Source organism: Anabrus simplex, chromosome 6 (genome assembly GCF_040414725.1).
Source record: "Anabrus simplex isolate iqAnaSimp1 chromosome 6, ASM4041472v1, whole genome shotgun sequence".
Lineage (NCBI taxonomy): Eukaryota > Metazoa > Arthropoda > Insecta > Orthoptera > Tettigoniidae > Anabrus > Anabrus simplex.
This window is the reverse complement of record NC_090270.1, coordinates 192,611,957-192,631,009: the sequence shown is the minus strand read 5'-3', so window position 1 is coordinate 192,631,009 and position 19,053 is coordinate 192,611,957. Positions and strand designations below refer to the sequence as shown.

The 19,053-nt window shown below is 42.0% G+C and overlaps 1 protein-coding gene across 2 annotated transcripts in view; it reads right to left on the bottom strand.

Moving 5' to 3' along the window:
* NAAT1 (Nutrient Amino Acid Transporter 1) overlaps positions 1-19,053 on the bottom strand; it is a 108,286-nt gene that overhangs the window by 52,679 nt on the left and 36,554 nt on the right. Inside the window, exons 4-5 of one of the 2 annotated variants that reach the window (XM_067150129.2) lie at positions 12,504-12,777; positions 6,652-6,871 (exon numbers count right to left, since the gene is read on the bottom strand). In XM_067150129.2, the coding sequence (XP_067006230.2) occupies positions 6,652-6,871; positions 12,504-12,777 (494 nt within the window). The remainder of the gene's footprint in view (positions 1-6,651; positions 6,872-12,503; positions 12,778-19,053) is intronic. The other variant, XM_067150130.2, reaches the window with a different exon arrangement.

Below are 19,053 nucleotides of genomic sequence, written 5' to 3'. Positions count from 1 at the left end.
CAACACTTTTCACGCATAGGGAATGGCTCCTTTGAGATGTTTGCATAATTTGTTTGTCTCACTCTTTACTTTGACTTATTCCGTGATTCCGTGACTGTTCCAGCTTGGCTGTGCGAAAGAATTATGACCTGGAAGTCGACTACGAATATCGCGTGATAATTAAATGAGATGTTAATTCCTTGTAATTTATGTGAGAGATTTGGTTTTTTTATTGTAATAAATTTATGTCCTATTCACTGTGAATGCAGGGGTTTTCCCCATCTTTTTATTTCAATGTTGATTATTCTTACCTGCTAGTTCACATATCCTGTTGTCTTATCGTGTGTTGCCCTATGTTTTTCCCATTATCCCTGAGTCATGCTTTATTTGAGTGTAGCTGTGCAAGGATATGTACGCAGGTAAGACTATGTGCATGAGCCCGAGCTTGTGGGAGTTTGTTACTACAATGCTCTTGGTTCGAGACCGGCATTCGCCTGGCCGGAACCGAAGGGTGCTGTAGGGCACAATATTCACTCAACACACCACATTACCAACCACAACAGGAACACGCAATAGTAATTACATCCCTACACATTCGGTTGCCGTCAGGAAGGGCATCCAGCCGTAAAACAGGGTCGAATCCACATGCGCGACACAGTTCGCACCCGTAAACCCACAGATTTGGGTAAAGCGGTAGAGGAAGAAGATAGTCATTTTAAAAATTCACCCGCATTTTTTTCTGTTCACCCCTTAAGTGCTTTTTCCAAAAAAGTGTGTTCATTTTTAAAGGAGATTCCAAGTACCAATTTTCACGTCTGTAACATCTTCATTTTCTGAGATATATGTATCCTCATATAAATAATTCAATTCCTTCCTCACTTCTTTTCACCCCCACCGGGTGAGTTGGCCGTGCGCTTAGGAGCGCGTAGCTGTGAGCTTCCATTCGGGAGATAGTGGGTTCGAATCCCACTGTCGGGAGTCATGAAGATGGTTTTCCGTCGTTTCCCATTTTCACACCAGGCAATGCTGGGGCTGTAAGTTACCTTAAATAAGGCCAGGGCCGCTTCCTTCCCATTCCTAGCCCCTTCCTATCCCATCGTCGCCATAAGACCTATCTGTGTCGGTGCGATATAAAGCAAAATAGCAAAAAAATAGCTTTTCACCCCGTCCTCTCCTCTAGTGGATTTTTGAAAACGAACATTTGTGTTCTTTTATTTTTAAAGGAGATTCCAAATACCAGTTTTCATGTCTGTAACATGTTGGGTTTTTGTGATGTATTGTAGATAATTTCGCTGTTGTAGAATCCTGGAGCTGACGTTGCCATGGTTACGGCAGTTCATTACTTTATCCGATTCCTAGAGCAGGGGTAGTGTGGTGCCAATATCTCCGTAACGGTAGGTTTTATGGCCTTAAAACATGGTTTTCGGGCCCGTAGGGCTGACCGAGTTTTGAGGTTTGCGTCAAGAGGATTAAATTGAGTTTTGTCTCGTCCTTGAACGACAAATTCGATGTTTTGCGTATATTAGCCTATTATTTTTATATCTCAACCCCCCCCCCCCATGCCACCTATCTCGAATTGTTTTGAAAATAAAATACAACCCATGTTACTCACTGGCAATGCAGCTTTCTATAGGTGAAGTAATTTTTAAAATAGGTTCAGTAGTTTTTGAGTCTATCCGTTACAAACAAATATACAAATTCTTCCTCTTTATAATATTAGTATAGACAAGTACTTGAATAACTTTCCCCGGTCTAGAAGGCCAAGAATAACGGCCGAGAGGATTCGTCGTGCTGATCACACGGCACCTAGTAATCTGCAGGTCTTCGGGATGAGAAGCGGTCACTTGGTAAGCCAAGGCCCTTCAAGGGGTGTAGTGCCATGGGGTTTGGGGGATTTGAATAACTTTCGTGGTTATGTCAGAAATAAAGCAGAGACGGCGAAAAGAAGAGGCGATCTTTCTCTTGGCCTGTTCCTCTAAAAACATTAGTGAAACTTACCCTCGTAGTAATAGTAACGGAGTATGAAATACATCCTATCATCCCACGCCTCCAAAATCAAAATTGTTTTTCCTTGTAAACAGCGAAGCAGCAGTGCGCACAGACGCGTTCTTCTATTACTAGCCGTGTTTCTGCTGCGATATAAATAGATCTATTCAGGAGCAGCGTACAAACGTTCAGTCTTGTCAACGTGTAGCAAAGACATATCGGAGACTTTCAGACTCTAACGGCATACTTTTCCAACATAGAAATGGGTGTTTTCCTTCTTCTTTTTATTCTTCGTAATTAAAATCCTCTTAGATTGACCTTAGTCTCCAGAATGTGGAGGGAGGGGGGTGATGTGTAGGTACATTGTCATGGAGAAAGTAACATTATCTACATCACCACACCTCAGGCTACTTTCAATGGGTGGTCTCCCGTGAACCACGTAAAAGAAATATGTCCTTGTTCACTATAATTCCCACAGGATTGAAATCAGAGTTCAGTTTCCTGTGAATCAAAAACGAACTGCCAATATGACCTTGGTCTTACTTTTCCCCAATAAAGACAATCATAGGCATTAACAATGAATTTATTCTACTAGGATGAGTCAAAGAAGTAAGTTTCCTAATGTTTTGCTGGTGAACAGGTGGCCATAGGCCAAGATAACACTGCTTTATTTCTGGATTATCCATTTATTTTTCGACGAAATAATCATATTCAAACATGTGGTGTAGCATGATAATAGACAATCTTTGTTGAACATCTCTAATTGATTCAGCGTTACACGTCATTTCTCCTGCTCCATTTCTTCAATGACATTAACGAAAGGGTCTGGTGTTGATGCAAGCCACTCGGCTATTCGTCCTTCATAATCGTTCAACCCCTTGCCAATTCACAGCATCGCTTCACTACTTAATGGACAGATATAACTTTCTCTTCGTATTTAGTCACACTTCTCCTGTGAATGTTGACAGATTCCCTGTTTTTGCTCGCAGAAGACGGAGTACTACGCGTGACCATCCTTTCAGTAACTTTGTCATCATGTAACTGTCACTGTGCTAATGTTTTAGTTTAGAGGCACTTGTGCATAATCTATCGGCATGAATACAAAATGTCGGACACATAATGTTGGAGCGATTTCCATTCCTTTATTATGACCAATAAAACAGAGAAACTTAGGTTTTGACTTATCCTCACGTATTATGAAAATGACTACTCTCCTCACTTCTAACAACAGCCTGTACATGCCTGGTATAGATCCTGTCATACCAAACAGATGGACGTCGCTCTTTACGAGACTTGTCAAATCATTACTGGTTGCCTACGGCCTACGATTTTGGAAACATTATACTGCCTTGCTGGGATTACACCTCCTGGCATCCGTTGGGAGATAGCGGCAAAGAGAGCGAAGAAAAAGTTGATACATCTGAATCTCACCCTCTGTATGATCTCCAGCTACCTTGTCCACGTTTGACTTCAAGGAAAATTTTCCTCAGAACAACGGAGGCTCTCGTAGGGACGGAACACCAAGCCCGAATTTGTAAATGGCGAGGGAGGTTCAAACGCTCAGAAGAATTGGCCGACTCCAATCGAAGAACTCCCTTCTGCCATACACAAGTTTGGCTAACGTGGAAATATCTCAACAGATTGCTCTCAGATTTTACAAGATGCAAATCTAACCTGTTCAAATGCGGTTTTCGCTTCGACTCGCCGTTATATGATTGTGGTTCTCCACAGACAACGCTTCATCTTCTCCAATGCAAACTGTGTTCAACTTCATGTACTATGGAAGACCTCATGCAAGCAACGGCTGAGTCCCTGGAAGTGGCTAACTATTAATGAATATATTGAATTTTCACGACCGCACTGTAATCGAAATAGACTTTCAAACTATTGGGTCGTGTTACATACAGTTAGTAAGTCTTGAAGAGATGTTAAGTACAGAATGAAATTGGCCAACCGGACACCAGTGGGATCCGAACCGGGAGGTTGTGGGTTGGGAACGTTTCCGGTGAGCGAGCCCGCGGCAGCCTGCTAAGACACGACTACGACGTCACGAAACGTGTGGTCCACACGTCAAGGAGAACCATCTGGAAGCTTTTCTATATCTCCGCTTCCAGACGAGATGTTGACTAACGGACAACGGGACAATGTAGCTTACAATAACAGATAGCTCATGTCCAAATTTCATGTTATTAACTATTTCATTTAAGGAGATATCGCAACGTCAAGATATCAAGTAATTTCAATGGCGTGCATGCTCAGGGTCATGCCCGGGTATATAAGACGAGCCAATTTCTCCAATGAGAGGGCAGTATAGGGACAGTACAGCACAGTACAGCATAGTAGAGACCTGATGATCGAGGCAGTGTCGGCAGTGAAGTTGAACTTTCTGCGCGAGTGTCGAGTCCGAACGTCGAACTAAGTACCCGCGAGGTACGGCCGAGGACTCTAACTCCGACAGCGGTATGAATCCTGCATTCCAAGTTTTTCCAAATACTTAAACATTTTTCGCCACTTATTGAACCTTAACGGAACCCTAACTTTACTAAGTTCTGACTGTCAGGTTAATGCAGTTCAAGGAAATTGAAATGAAGTTCATTCATTCAACTTCACACGTGATCTTAGTGTAGGATGCAAATCTCACCGGTTCAAATGCGGTTTTAGTTTCGACTCGCCGTTATGTGGTTGTGGTTCTCCACAGACAACGCTTCATCTTCTCCAATGCAAACTGTGTTCAACATCATGTACTATGGAAGACCTCATGCAAGCAACGGCTGAGTCCCTGGAAGTGGCTAACTGTTAATGAATATATTGAATTTTCACGACCGCACTGTAATAGAAATAGACTTTCAAACTATTGGGTCGTGTTACATACATTTAGTAAGTGTTGAAGGGATGTTAAGTACAGAACGAAATTGGCCAACCGGACACCAGTAGGATCCGAACCGGGAGGTTGTGGGTTGGGAACGCTTCTGGCGAGCAAGCTCGCGGCAGCCTGCTAAGACACGGACATGTTAATACCATGTATGACAGTACTGTTGATTAACTTATATATTAATTAGACGAGGCTACGTGTTAACTTCTACGAGTAAATTAACCACTTAAGAATTTTAGAAGTAAAAGTGCCATTAACTATTTAAAATTTCGTGGTGATAGACTGATAGTAGACTGTTTCTCAACGCATCGGGAACATAGACTGAATCCTACACTAAGATCACGTGTGAAGTTGAACGAATAGACTTTATTTCAATTTCCTTGAACTGCATTAACCTGATAGTCAGAACTTAGTAAAGTCAGGGTACCGTGAAGGTTCAATTATCTTAGCATAGACTTTATTTATAACTTATTGAATTGCATTAAACTGGCAAGTGGAACTTTGTAAATTCAGTGTCTCATTACAAGTCAGTCACCTTATTAGTGGACTTCGTGCAAATTACTGCGCATATTAGATGTGCTATTTGGAACGAAAAGTGCAATATCACTCGAAGTGTTGTGTGTACACCAACGTCCATGCATACTCCGACCGCCTGTATTGCCATGTGAACTCCCGCCGATGGAGACGTGGTAACTCCGAGGGATACGTTGTAATGGTGTTTCTGATCTATGGTGGACGTGGTAACTCCGAGGGATACGTGGCGATGGAGTTCCGGTCTATGGTGGACGTGGTAATTTCGAGGGATACGTGGTGATGGAGTTCCGGTGATGGTGTTCCTGATCCATGGTAGACATGGTTCTACAGTCTGTGAGGACACAGTCAAACGGATCCAATTATTCAGTATGGTGTTATGCATCTGTGTCATTAAAGAATAGTGTGAACTGTGTCTTATCAAGTAACTTTCAATTCAGCAAGTCACCATAAAACTTTCCAGCTACTTTTATTTTCGTCCAATATTATTTCGAACTCGTACATTCCACTTCTTCAAATGACTTGCTATTTCTTAAAGCCAGTGTAATATTAAGTTGTACCGATGAACTTGCTAACGAGTGGGAACTTTTAAACTTAGCCACTTCGTTAACATTTCTACGAATTAGAACTTTGTTTATCTCCATATTACGTTAGTTAGTTAGTTAGCTAACGGAAGAATGAACTTTAGCTCGAAATTTAATAGACATCTCAAAATTGAACTTTATTTGCTCACACCAATTAATAATTTCGGAAAGGAACTCTAATTAATTACGTTAGTTCCATTTTTCAAGATTGATCTTTATTTTTCAAAGTGAACTTAATTAATGTCGTTATTTATGAACTTCAAGAATGAACATTATTCATTTAAAATAACTAATTATTCCAAGGTGATCTTAATTAATGTTGTCATATTTAAACTTTAAGAATGAACTTTCTTTTTCCAAGTTAATTATATCAAGAAAATATGTCATTAATTTCATTGGTGAACTTTATTATAAATACTTTTCGCTAATAAGATTGCCACAATCTATTATCAGTTTATTTAATATTAAGTGTGGCCAGCATATGCAATATTTTACTCCCTCTCTGTACAATCTCCTAACATAAGACCGCACACGCCCTGCGAAACCCTCATGCTTAGTTACACGCGTCAATGAATGCGTGTCAGTTACTGGTACAATATATTAGCGCTTCTCATATAAATAAATGCCTAGTTCTGAGGGGGATTCTATTGGGGGTACCCCACACAGATTTGTACATAGTTTTTTAAATAAAAAACTCACAGAAAGTAAAGTTCGGACGAACTCCGCCGGCCTGTTCGGTTAGTAGTGTCGTCACCATCCACCTTGGAGTCGAAGCACACATCACCCCAGTCAGAGTCGCACTTCCCCCAAGGCAGTTCGTCCGTAAAGGAGGCAAACATGTAGAAAGTAGTGAGGGCCATCAGCGAACAATAATAGGTGAGTATCAAGGTGGTGCCGAAGATCTGCCCATAGCCCAGACCTGTAACAAGTTGGACAACAATTATTGAGCAACAATTTGGGGCGTACTGCTGTGTGTAACTTACTGTTGTAGGGAACAGACTGTAGAATACACAGCGTAGTGTTCTACGTAGGTCTTACCTTTCGAGCAGCGGGCGTAATTTGAAAGTGAAAGTTTAAAAAACATATCTTTGTATACGTTTTTATGATTCACACTGCACTGACCACCTAAACTGCAAAATCAAAAAGTTCAGATTACATCGATTCAGCATGCTTAAAATGAGTAGATTATGGGAGGAAAATAACATGCGTTTGCTGATTATAATCATCTCTGTAATGTCGCATGTTGAGGGATAAATAACATAGTATTATCTTTACCGACAAATCACACTTGTACGAGGCGATTGAAAACAACGCCAACGACGCTTATTACATTGTGTGTGACGGCCAACTGGTTATTTTTCACGAGAGAATTCATGTCCGGAATTACACGGCTTGAGCTCTGTGGGACATGAAAGTTTGGCAACGCCATGGTTATGATGTGCATTCCACACTTTGGCAAGAAATCTCCGCCAACCCAACAAAACATCATATCATGCACATCGACCTTGTGCTTGATTTCAGAGCCTACACATGAAAATCCACAGCCTGTTTCCAGTAATCCGACCGGGTGAGGGATGGAATGAATGAAGCCCCCATCTAGCGGCGAGGATAGGAATTGCGCCGGCTGCCGAAGCCTGTCGCACTCCTCTGGGGCAATGATTAATGAATGACAGATGGAATGAAATGATAATGGAGAGTGTTGCTGGACTGAAATTTGACAGGGAAAACCGGAGTACCCGGAGAAAAACATATCCCGTCTCCGTTTTGTCCAGCACAAATCTCACATGGAGTGACTGGGATTTGAACCATGGAACCCAGCGGTGAGAGGCCCGTGCGCTGCCGCCTGAGCCACGGAGCCTACACATATTGTACAATATTTAACAAAGTGCGTCAATTTCTAAACACCGATGTCGGCTCTGCAGTCAAGTAGGAGGTTAACAGTTCGTACCCCTTTCATAATTTAATGCACGATATTGTGCTATTATTAAGTTCGCAGAAGCTTTTTGCCAAAATGTGAAATACACATCCTTCCCCATATCCGGAACCTTGCCATAGTCTGACGCTCTACAGCGCCTAAACTTCTCATGCATTTCTGGACATGGCTTCCCCGTTGCAAAATGATCATATTTGCCGTCTCGCACAATATACTAAGCATTGTCGGTGCTTTCTGAATAATACTATATATCCAGTACTGTGATGGGTGCATCCATGGTCGGCCGTACCATGGTAACAGACTGAGATAGTCCTTTATTACTCATGGCCATACCGACTCAAACACCTGGGGTCATGATCTGATCGACGCTAGTAGTTCCGTTCGCGTCTAAAACCCGTTCTCGGTACATTACCCATCTGATATTCTTTTTCTGAGGCGTTTAGAACCTGTTGTTGAGAACGTATCCACATCAGACCCAGCTCGCCCATATGTGTAACTTCTTATTTCCTGTCAGACAGTTCAAACCTGTACCACGCGTTTGTGTAGTCTTTGCTCACTCCGTTACAACTAGTTGATGTTCCAATAATCACCAAGGAACTGAAACACTTGGTCGTGAAATACTGATGTTTATTTGTTTATATCAAGGAATACACAGAATTTCAGAAATTTGAGTCATTAAACTGTTTAAAGATGTAAAATCAGAGTAAATTTAAGCCTTTAAAAGAATGCTGAATGATTTAGAAAAATCCTACGAAGTGACGTAATGTTGTATGTCACCCTCTAAACTGAAGGGCTTCACCAGTATGGGCCACTTAATTGTTAAAATGTTGTGTAGTTAAAGTCAAAATTAACCTATTTAAAATCAAAGAAAATTATAAAGATTAACGCTTCCGTCCCACATCACACAAATATTCCTTACGGCACAGCCCGCGGTCCAGCCCGCTGCTATACCTGCGGACACTTAATCCTTACTTTCATATCCACAAGTCCAGTTACCTCATACAGCAGCTGTGTGTAGACTAGTGATGTGCGCGAACGACACCTGGAATCGCGAGAATCGGTTCCCGATGACGTCACCAGAGTGTGCTGGGCGTACTCACTAGAGTGAGTCTTCCGTATATACGTGAGATAAGTTCGAACGTGCAATATTTGCTGTTTCTTTTGTATACAGTGAAATGTCTTATTGGTTGTCATGAATGAATTATGCCACATAATAATGAAATAACAATTTATCCTGGTTGTCTGGGAATCACATTTCGACACTGGGTGTAGCAATCGACATTGTTATTTATGCTTAGGCCTATACTGTATTTTTCTGATGTGGTTTTCGAACATCGCTGGTATGAACGTCTAAAGTCTGTGGAATTAAGTCACATGTTTATAAGTACACTACTTGTTTCGTAGCATACCGGTCTTCCGTTACATTTAATTTGTAATGAACAGTTTGCGCAGCTGTCTGACTCATTGGCTGAAAGGTCAGAGTTAAAGCTTTCGGTTCAGAGGGTACTGGGTTCGATTACTGGCCGGGTGGGTTATTTTAATTACCTCTGATTAGTTATTTTGGCCCGGGGACTGGGTGTTTGTGTTCGTTCCAACATTTTCCTCTTCATATTCAGACAACACATCACACTACCAACCACAACAGGAACACGCATTAGTGATTACATCCCTCCACATAGGGTTGGAGTCAGGGAGGGCATCTGCTTGTAAAACAGGGCCAAATCAACATGCACAATACAGTTCGCACCCGCGACCCCACAGGTGTGGGGAAAGTGGTAGAAAAGAAGAAGAAGAACGTTTCATACTATTGCTAAATATTATTATGAGGAACTGTCAGAATTACTATTTTTGTTTTCATCACTGCTTAACATTAGTTAAGGTTGTCCCTTTAGTACAATTGTATTTTGTTGAAATAGGAGTGTTATATTATGTCATTATCCCCGTATACGTTTTGATTTCTTTACAATCCATACAATTTGATTAGTTTCAAATAGAGAATCATATTCTTTGATCAAATTACAGTAGCATTAGAGTATATAACTCCAGGACACTACAGTGAGAGCAGGCATGGCTTGTAAAGTGACCAGGTTTTAAACCAAAACGAACTCACATTACATAACACATTCGTGCTGCACGTGTTTACGTATCTGCATCATAGATGGCGCTACTAGTTCCTCGGAATCGGGTACCCGATTCCCCTGGCATATGGAATAGACTCTTCGCGATTCCAGTCGCAACCCATCACTAGTGTAGACTGTGGATCTGAACACAGGGTTGCGGGCCACTCGCCACTCGACACACGATGACTGTTCGTTGGTTCGACTCCACAGACAGTCCTTCACACTCGCGGTAGCGGCTTCCCTCGCTGACTCACGCCGAGCCTCAGTCCACAGAAATACACGAACACACAGTATACAGTCTTCAGTTCCGTCATCTCCAGTCCACCCACTCACTGGTCTCTCTGACGCCACCACAACAACAGCTCCTCGTTCAGACCTCGGCGGGACACTAGCGACAGCCAACACCTCTGTCGCTCTCAGCCCAGCCACCGAACACCAACACACTGAGTCTCAAACCGACCCCACCACGGAGCCCAACACTGACTCTAGCTCCACCACGGTGCCCAACTGTGACTGACTGTCCGCTGCTAGCCTCCCTTTTTATAGATCGCGTTTTTTGGGCCAGAATTATTTTCGCGAGGTGGCTAGAGGCAGAACATTCTCGTTTTATCCCAAAGAAACTCATAGATAAGCCGGCCGACGAGAACAATACAAGGAAAGGCCGGCTGGGAGGTCCCAGGTCATGTGAGTCACTCCTTCCTGGAGTACCGAAAGGGGCTACCATGGGGCTGGCATGTAACAATATGTTCAGCACATCAAACCAAACGCTAAGTGTAAGCATTTCACCGCATTACAACATGTATGATAATTTATAAATGGGCAGCTTTGATTACTCTAGTCTCACCTGTGAATAAAGCTGCCAAACTCAGGACACGGAATAACAAAACCCTGAAGCTCTATAGCACCTCTTGGGGTTTCACTGCTACTACTATCCGCTGTTCAGGCATTGGTTTAGTTTAGTCTGTTGCTGAATACTGTACCCCAGTCCTTACGTGAAGTGAATAGATCTTCAACTTAACTACATTATACGCATTATTACTCTACCACACCTAGTCGCCCCCAGCTTGGTGGATTCCAGTACTAAGCATATTCCTCTGCCACATCTAGTCACCTCCAATTTGGTGGACTCCAGTATTGAGCCATATTCCTCTACCACACATACGAAGATGCAAGAATCTGATGAAGGATTGCATAAAGATCCTAAATAACCACAAACTGCCTGCTCTAGTAGATATCGATCTACTACATATTGATAGGCTTCGATCGAAAAATCTGCCTATTTGTATGGTATATAATCTATTAGCTACCAACATCGATCTCCACGAGCAGTGGTCACATGATTGGAGGCAGTGTGCACCACAGTGCACCCCGTCGATCACAGATAGGCTGCGTGGCTTTGGTCAATATCCAGAGATATGAACCGAATTAAATCGGATTCGGACAAATCACGGGGTATGTGGAGATCTCCTGTTCAAATGGAAAATAAGACCTTCATCATTTCGTGGTTGCGGCGATATTAATAATGATGATGATGCTTGTTGTTTAAAGGGACCTAACATCTAAGGTCATGGGCCCACGGCGAGATCCCTCTGAGATCCTACAGGGATGGAAATAAAGATATTTACCCGGGAAGACCACAGTCAGTTGTTTACAATCGTAATTTTAAAACGCAGTTGTAATTATTTCTTGCATATGCCATACGATAAATACGAGGGTTGGAACTTAAATAGTAGCAACACTGCTGTGGAGAAGTTATGCAACGGAATCTAATATTGTCCCTGATAGCACACATTGGTTACATACCTACCTTACCTCAGAGCAAATGGACTCGCCCTTCCCACATCACCTGCGTGCGCACAAGTGAGAGAAACACAGTCACTTGTGAGCTAGCGGTCTAACGTAACCTTGTCACTATGTTTTCCGAACAGGAACAACGGAGTTGGATCAAGATTGAATGTGCCAGAGGTCGTACAGCACGACAGTGTCATCAAGGTCTTCAAGAGACTTGCGGGGAATATGCATTGCTTTACAGAACAGTGGCACGTTGGGTAAAAGCCTTGAACGATGGTCGGCAAACTGTGGCGGACATTCATCGGGCAGGTCGGCTTCGAGCGTCAGTGAAAAAGAAGTGCATGCTCTTGCCGCGTTACTGGACAGTGATCGAAACCAGACGATTCGTGAGCTCAAAACTGTTGCAGAGATTTGACAGGCAGTAGACCGCTCCATTCGCACCATCAACAGAACAGGCTCTGCTAAAGGTATACTATGACTTCCACATCGCTGGCAACGGGTTATACACAACGCTGGTGACTATATTGAAGGACAGTAAAGGTTGCTAACATGTAACTCTTTTGTATCTGTTGTAAGTAAATAGTTGCCACTATTTAAGTTCCAACCTTCGTAAAAATGTATTTCGTAGAGTTGCAGTTTCACTGACTAGTGCTGAACCACTCCCTATGCCCTCGGCACTTTCTTCTAAAGCCAAAAATGATACTTACCCTTCAGTCCTGGGGCCATGTTCCAGACGCGTACACACCCCGAACTGGTAAACTGTCCCAACGCCATCTCCAGATAGTACAGTGGTTTTCCGATGACCACCAGGACAATGATGTACGGTATTAGGAATGCGCCGCCGCCATTCTCGTATGCGGTGAAGGGGAAGCGCCAGATGTTGCCAAGTCCCACAGACATAGCTATACAGGACATTAGGAACTCTAAACCACTGCCCCACTGCGCTCGCTCTGGCCCCTTTTCCACGTCATCTGCGTCCTTCTGAGGAAAGAGAAAACCTGTTTATTTATCCTTAATGAGAATGCTAAGGATTCTCTCCAACTAAACAGCACACAACAAAATACATCGCGATTAATACGTAGTAGAGTCATTACATTCGTGGACTGGCGCCTAGAGTGTAGGCTGCCAACAGAAAGAGTGAGTATTACATGTTGCCGCATTACACGGTGTACACTTGCACAGAACCACATTCCCCCCCCCCCCCATCCTACCAAACTAGTCACCTTTGGTCGCTATACACATCTACCAACATTCGTATAGCTGTTGGAAACACCACTGAAATGTACTGACTACTCTTGTGGCAGTAATAATCTCCTCGGTCGAATTAAATCTACGCCCGCGAACTTTGTTTTCAATCTTGGAAGGAGAAAGAAATCGCATGGTGCGAGATCAGCTGAGTACGGAGGGTGTAACAAAACGGTGACCTGTTGCATCGCGAGTTCCTCTTGGACAAGCACAGAGCTATGTGCCAGGGCGTTGTCATGTAGCAACAACCAGTTCTTCTTACGCCAAAGCTCAGGACGGTTACGACGAATTAAATCGCGTAGGCGGTGAAGTATCTCCTTGTAGCAGGTCATGTTGGCAGTTGATCCTTGTGGGATTAATTTCATGTGAACAGTACCCAATGAGTCGAAAAACAGTTCAAGCATCACCTTGCCTTTTGACCTGTCTTGTCGGGTTTTTCCGTCGTGGCGATGATGGAGATTTACAGGTGGTCGATTCTTGCGTCAGTTGAGGATCTTAAAGAAAGCTCCACGTTTCGTCTCCTGTTACGATCCGCTTGAGAAACGTCCCGTCATCGTCAGCACTAGTGATCAGATCACCACAAATGGACATGCGGTCGTCACGTTGGTCTTGCGTTACGATACGTGGCACACTATGCTGGTGACAGGTGATATGTTCAGATCATTCTGTGTCACTTACCATGGCCGAGCACTGTTACTACAAAATCACCTATCGATTGGGAGCGGTTGACACGTGCCAGCATTCCATCTTCTACGATCTTGCGTTCAGTTCGCACCGTTTGTGGTCGAACAGTACACTCATCATCCTCCAAACTGTCCTTCCCCTGCGCAAGACGTATGCACCGCTTACACAAAGCACTGTGAACCAATGCATCGTCACCGTACAATTGTCCCATCATCTGAAACCTTTTCACTAGCGGATTTGTCTAATTTTTGGCAGAACTTTACGTTTGGCCGTTTCTGAAACTGCGACATTCTCAAGTTCCGCCGTGCCCATTCATCGTCCCTTCAAAATAGAGACTATACTCTTACTGACACTGTACACATACAACTGTCTCTTGCTTGGGCGAGAGAGGCGCACACCGCACCATCCTGCGGCACAACCTATCTGCTGTCGTGCACCACAATGACACCATGCGCCCAGTCCACAAATTTATTGACTCTACTAGGTATAAAATAAAGCCAACATTTAAAAAGAAACCAGAACACGCAAGAAAACTCTGTTACATTTGAAATAAATTTCTCATATTCTCTCGAGTTTTAGCATCATCCTTTACTAGGGTTGCCATACGTCATGAAAAATCGGGATTGTCCTGAATTTGAGCATATGTCCCGACGTCCTGACTGAATTTTAAAAAATCCCTAAACGTCCTGAATTTTAAAAATCATAGCAAATTATTTAAAATTTTGCTGAAATATTTTTGAAAGGGAATGGATTTTTTGATTGGTCGTCCTGAAGCAGAGTTTGATGTTATTACCTGACGTTGTCATGGTAAAAGGCTTGACTTATGCTACTTCTTCCCGGAAGCAGCGCGTTGAATAATGATCAAATTTATTTTGTATCCATGTTGGCTAGTAACAAATGCGTTCAGTTTTTAAAGCATTGTACAGCAATATTCTGAATTGCATAAATTGGCTCAGTTCTATTTCTGTTTACCTAGCCATAATGCACGTGAGGAAAGATTTTTTCTTTAATTAATTCACAATGGACAGATGACAGAAACAAACTGAAAGCAAAGTCTGTTAAATCAATATTATTGCTGTTACAATTTTAAAGAAATATCTTGGCAGTAATTTGATGATTATATATTTTGTAAATGATGAGTTGCTAAAAAGTGAGTCAAGTTCTGAAAAGTATTATTGGTATGAGCATCAGGGCACTTCCGTATCATAAATATATTCAAGCAGAGGTAAATAAATGCCGGTTTTACTTTTCATTTATTCCTGTTATTGAGAAATGAGTAATTCCACGCTACTTAAAAATTTATGCAAATAACATTGAATGTTATATAATTTTGGAGTAGTCTGTAAAGTAGGTGTTTTACATAAAGCATGATTTCTTATTATTTCTCTATTTGATTTTTAAAATTAGCATCATTTAACCAGTGTGAATATTGGTAACGGACGGGACAGTTCATATGGAATTAACCAAATACACTCGTTGGAACCATAGGCGCCGACTTTTGGTCTTGAGCACGGGGCCAAGTAAGAAAATATCAGATATTCTTACAGGAGCAAAGGCATGATTGCGACCCGTACCACAATATTCACTATATGGGGTAATTGCTCCCGCGGAGTCGGCACCTGTGGTTGGAACTTGTCGATATTGGTGTCCTGAATTTCATCCTGAACCTTATGGCAACCATATCCTTTACCAAACCGTGCTTCTGCAAGAGCTCAATACGTTGTGCGACCGGTTGGTCAATGCACGTCCTCCACAAATCCTTCCTGCGGGCGCTCAAACTTATGTCTGATAACATACGATTGTTATGTTGAAACTGATTAATTAATGATTGATTTATCTTGGCCAGGCTGATAGACTACATAAAGTTATTTACATTTAAGTTTACAATGTGTGTCCTCCCCTGCCGACAGTCTGACCTTGCCGCGGTGGGGAGGCTTGCGTGTCCCAATGAAGCAGGTAGCCGAGCCGCAGGTGCAACCATATCAGATGGGTATCCGTCGATAGACGAGACTAACGAATGGTTCATCAAATGGGGAGCAGCAAACTTTTGGAAGTTGCAAGGGCGGCAGTCTAGATGATTGACTGATATGGCCTTGTAATAATACTCAACATGGCTTAGCTGTGTTGATAGTGCTATACGGCTGAAAGCAACGGGAAGCTACAGCCGTAACTTACTCCTGAGGACATGCAGCTCTCTCTGTATGAATGATGTACTGATGATGGCTTCCTCCCGGGTAAAATATTCCGGAGGTAAAGTAGTCCCTCGTTCGGATCTCCGGGTGGGCACTATACGAGAGAGGGCGATCATCAGGAAGATGGATACTGACATTCTGCGAGTCAGAGCGTGGAATGTCAGAAGTTCGAATCGTTTTGGTAAGCTAGAGAATCTGAAACGGGAGATGGATTCACTAAAGTTAGATGTAGTTGGTATAAGTGAAGTACGTTGGCAGGAAGAACAGGATTTTTGGTCAGGCGATTACAGAATTATCAACCCAAAATCAAATAGGTGAAATACGGGAGTTGGTTTAATAATGAGTGAGAAAATAGGGCAGCGGATAAGCTACTACGACCAGCATAGTGAAAGAATTATTGTTGTCAAGATAGACACCAAATAAATGCCCACTACAATAGTGCAGATCTATATGCCTACTAATTCAGCGGATGATGAAGAAATCGAAAGAATATATGAGGAGATAGAAGATTTAATACAATATATAACAATATAATTGTGATGGGAGACTGGAATGCAGTGGTAGGCCAAGGAAGAGAAGGTAATGCAGATGGAGAATTCGGATTGGGGCAAAGGAATGAAAGAGGAAGTTGACTCGTTGAATTCTGCACTGATCATAATTCCACAAGAAACCTCGGAAGTCCAAAGAATGGTTTGATGAAGAATGCTACATAGAAAGAAGAAAAACGCTCAACTTACTACATATAGCCAGAAGACTTAAAACTGCAATCACCTTACAAGCGTACGCGATACAACGAAGAAACTATAAACAATTACTGAAATCGAAAAGGAACAACTATACCGAAATGCAGGCACAACAGAAAGCCCAAGAAGCTTTAAGAGATCCTTTTGTAGCTCTAAAGAGAAAAAGGATGAATCCATCGAATCAAATAAACATGAATAATTGGGAAACCCATTTTAATAATGTACTAAATACAGGAAGACGAACATTAGCACTAGAAGTGGCAAAATGTTCGACAAAAAATCTAGAAATAACAATAGATGAAGTGACGAGAACAATTCAAGACACTAAAAAATACAAAGCAGCCGGTCCGGATGGAATTTACAACGAGAATCTAAAAGATACTCTACAATTGCTAGCACCTTATTGGACCAAGCTATTCAATAAATGTCTAGAAACAGGTAGAATTCCGGAAAGTTGGAGGACTTCCTACATAAAAATCTTATACAAGGGAAAAGGAGAACCTGATGACGAAAACTCGTATAGAGGGATAGCGCTAGAGAACAACATCATGAAAGTATATACAAAAATCATTAATCAAAAACTTAACGAACTAATAGATGATCATCTCCCAGAAGAACAATTCGGTTTCAGGAAAGGTAGAGGAACTCTACAAGCTGTCGCTAATTTATTAGATGAAGTGCAAGAAGCACTTAGGCACCCAAAAGGAAAATTTTATGCTATATTCATTGACTTCAGTAAGGCTTTCGACATGCTCAACAGATCAAAATTAATGGAAAAATTAGACGGCATGATTGGAGCAGATAACGAACTTAAGATTATAATAAATAACCTTCTAGCCTATAATAGCGTGAGAATAGATGATGGGGTATCACTCTCTTCCCCCATCACTCAAACAAACGGTGTGTTACAAGGAGACCCCATTAGTCCTACACTTTTTAACGTAGCTACAAAAGACATCACAAGAATAACAGATAATTTGCCAACAGTGCTGTATGCCTACGCAGATGACATGATAATAGGTTCGAGAAACAGAGAAGACCTTCAGATCGCAGTAGACAGACTACAGGAATGGGCCAAAACAAACGACTTCCAGGTTAATAAGAACAAAACAGTCTGTATGGTCTTCAGAAAAGGAGGAAGAATAGCAGCGACAGATAGAATTTCATATGCAGGGGTAGATTTAACTACAGTAAATAATTTTCGCTACCTTGGCATCACTCTACAAACGTCAGGATCCTCATTCAAAATACATGTGAGGGAAAGAGCAGCAGCAGCAATAAGAGGAATTTACGATATACAAGACCCAACCAAAATATCAATAGGCTCAGCAATGAAACTTTTTCATGCAAAGATACTACCCATTCTGACATATGGCATAGATTTAATCTGGGACAAATTATCAACATCTGACATAACTACCCTTGAAAAAGTGAAAGCTACCTTCCTGAAAAGAATATTAGGTATTTCTAAGACATCTCCATCTAGACTAGCTTATGAACTAGCTCAGGAGCCTTTCCTTATCGAGGACCTTAGATATCTCTCTGTGCCATCGACACCCCAAGCCACTGCTCACCTAAATCTGAGGTTAAGCAAAAGAGAAGAAATCTGGCCGGAGTTCTACGTGACGGAAGCTATGACAAACAGAGACTGGATGGGCCCAAATAAGATCATGCGCAGCGCTATCAACAGGCTGGCAGTACATGGTTTCCATCATAAGCTATGCGTAAAAGAGATATATCACGATCCAAGCGACGAATGCGTGTGCAAACTGTGTGAGAAAATATGTGAACGATACCACTTCAATAAGTGTAGCAAAAGAGAAAAGTCCTTACATGAATATAGTAAAGAGTAGAAAATTTACATATGGCCATTGGCTGCAATAAAACTTTACTTATAATTTAGTCCTTGCTAATACTTGGTTCAAACTCCACAAACGACGGTTGTATACGTGATAAGACCTGGAGACACTGGAAGGTATCAAATAGACTTCATTATGATTAGGCAGAGATTCAGAAACCAGGTGTTGGATTGCAAAACATTTTCCGGACAGACGTGGACTCTGACCACAACTTGTTGGTCATGAAATGCCATCTGAAGTTGAAGAAATTGAATAAAGGAAGGAATGAAAGAAGATGGGATCTAGACAAGGTGAAAAAAAATAGTGTGAGGGATTGTTTTAAGGAACATGGTGCTCAAGGACTAAATTAAAATGTTGAAGGAAACACAATAGAAGAAGAATGGATAGTCATCAAAAATGAGGTCAGAAGAACTGCTGAAGAAATGTTAGGACGGAAGAAAAGATAAACTAAGTATCAGTGGATAATTCAGGAGGTACTGGACCTGATTGATGACCGACGAAAGTACAAGAATGCAAGAAATGAAGAGGGTAGAA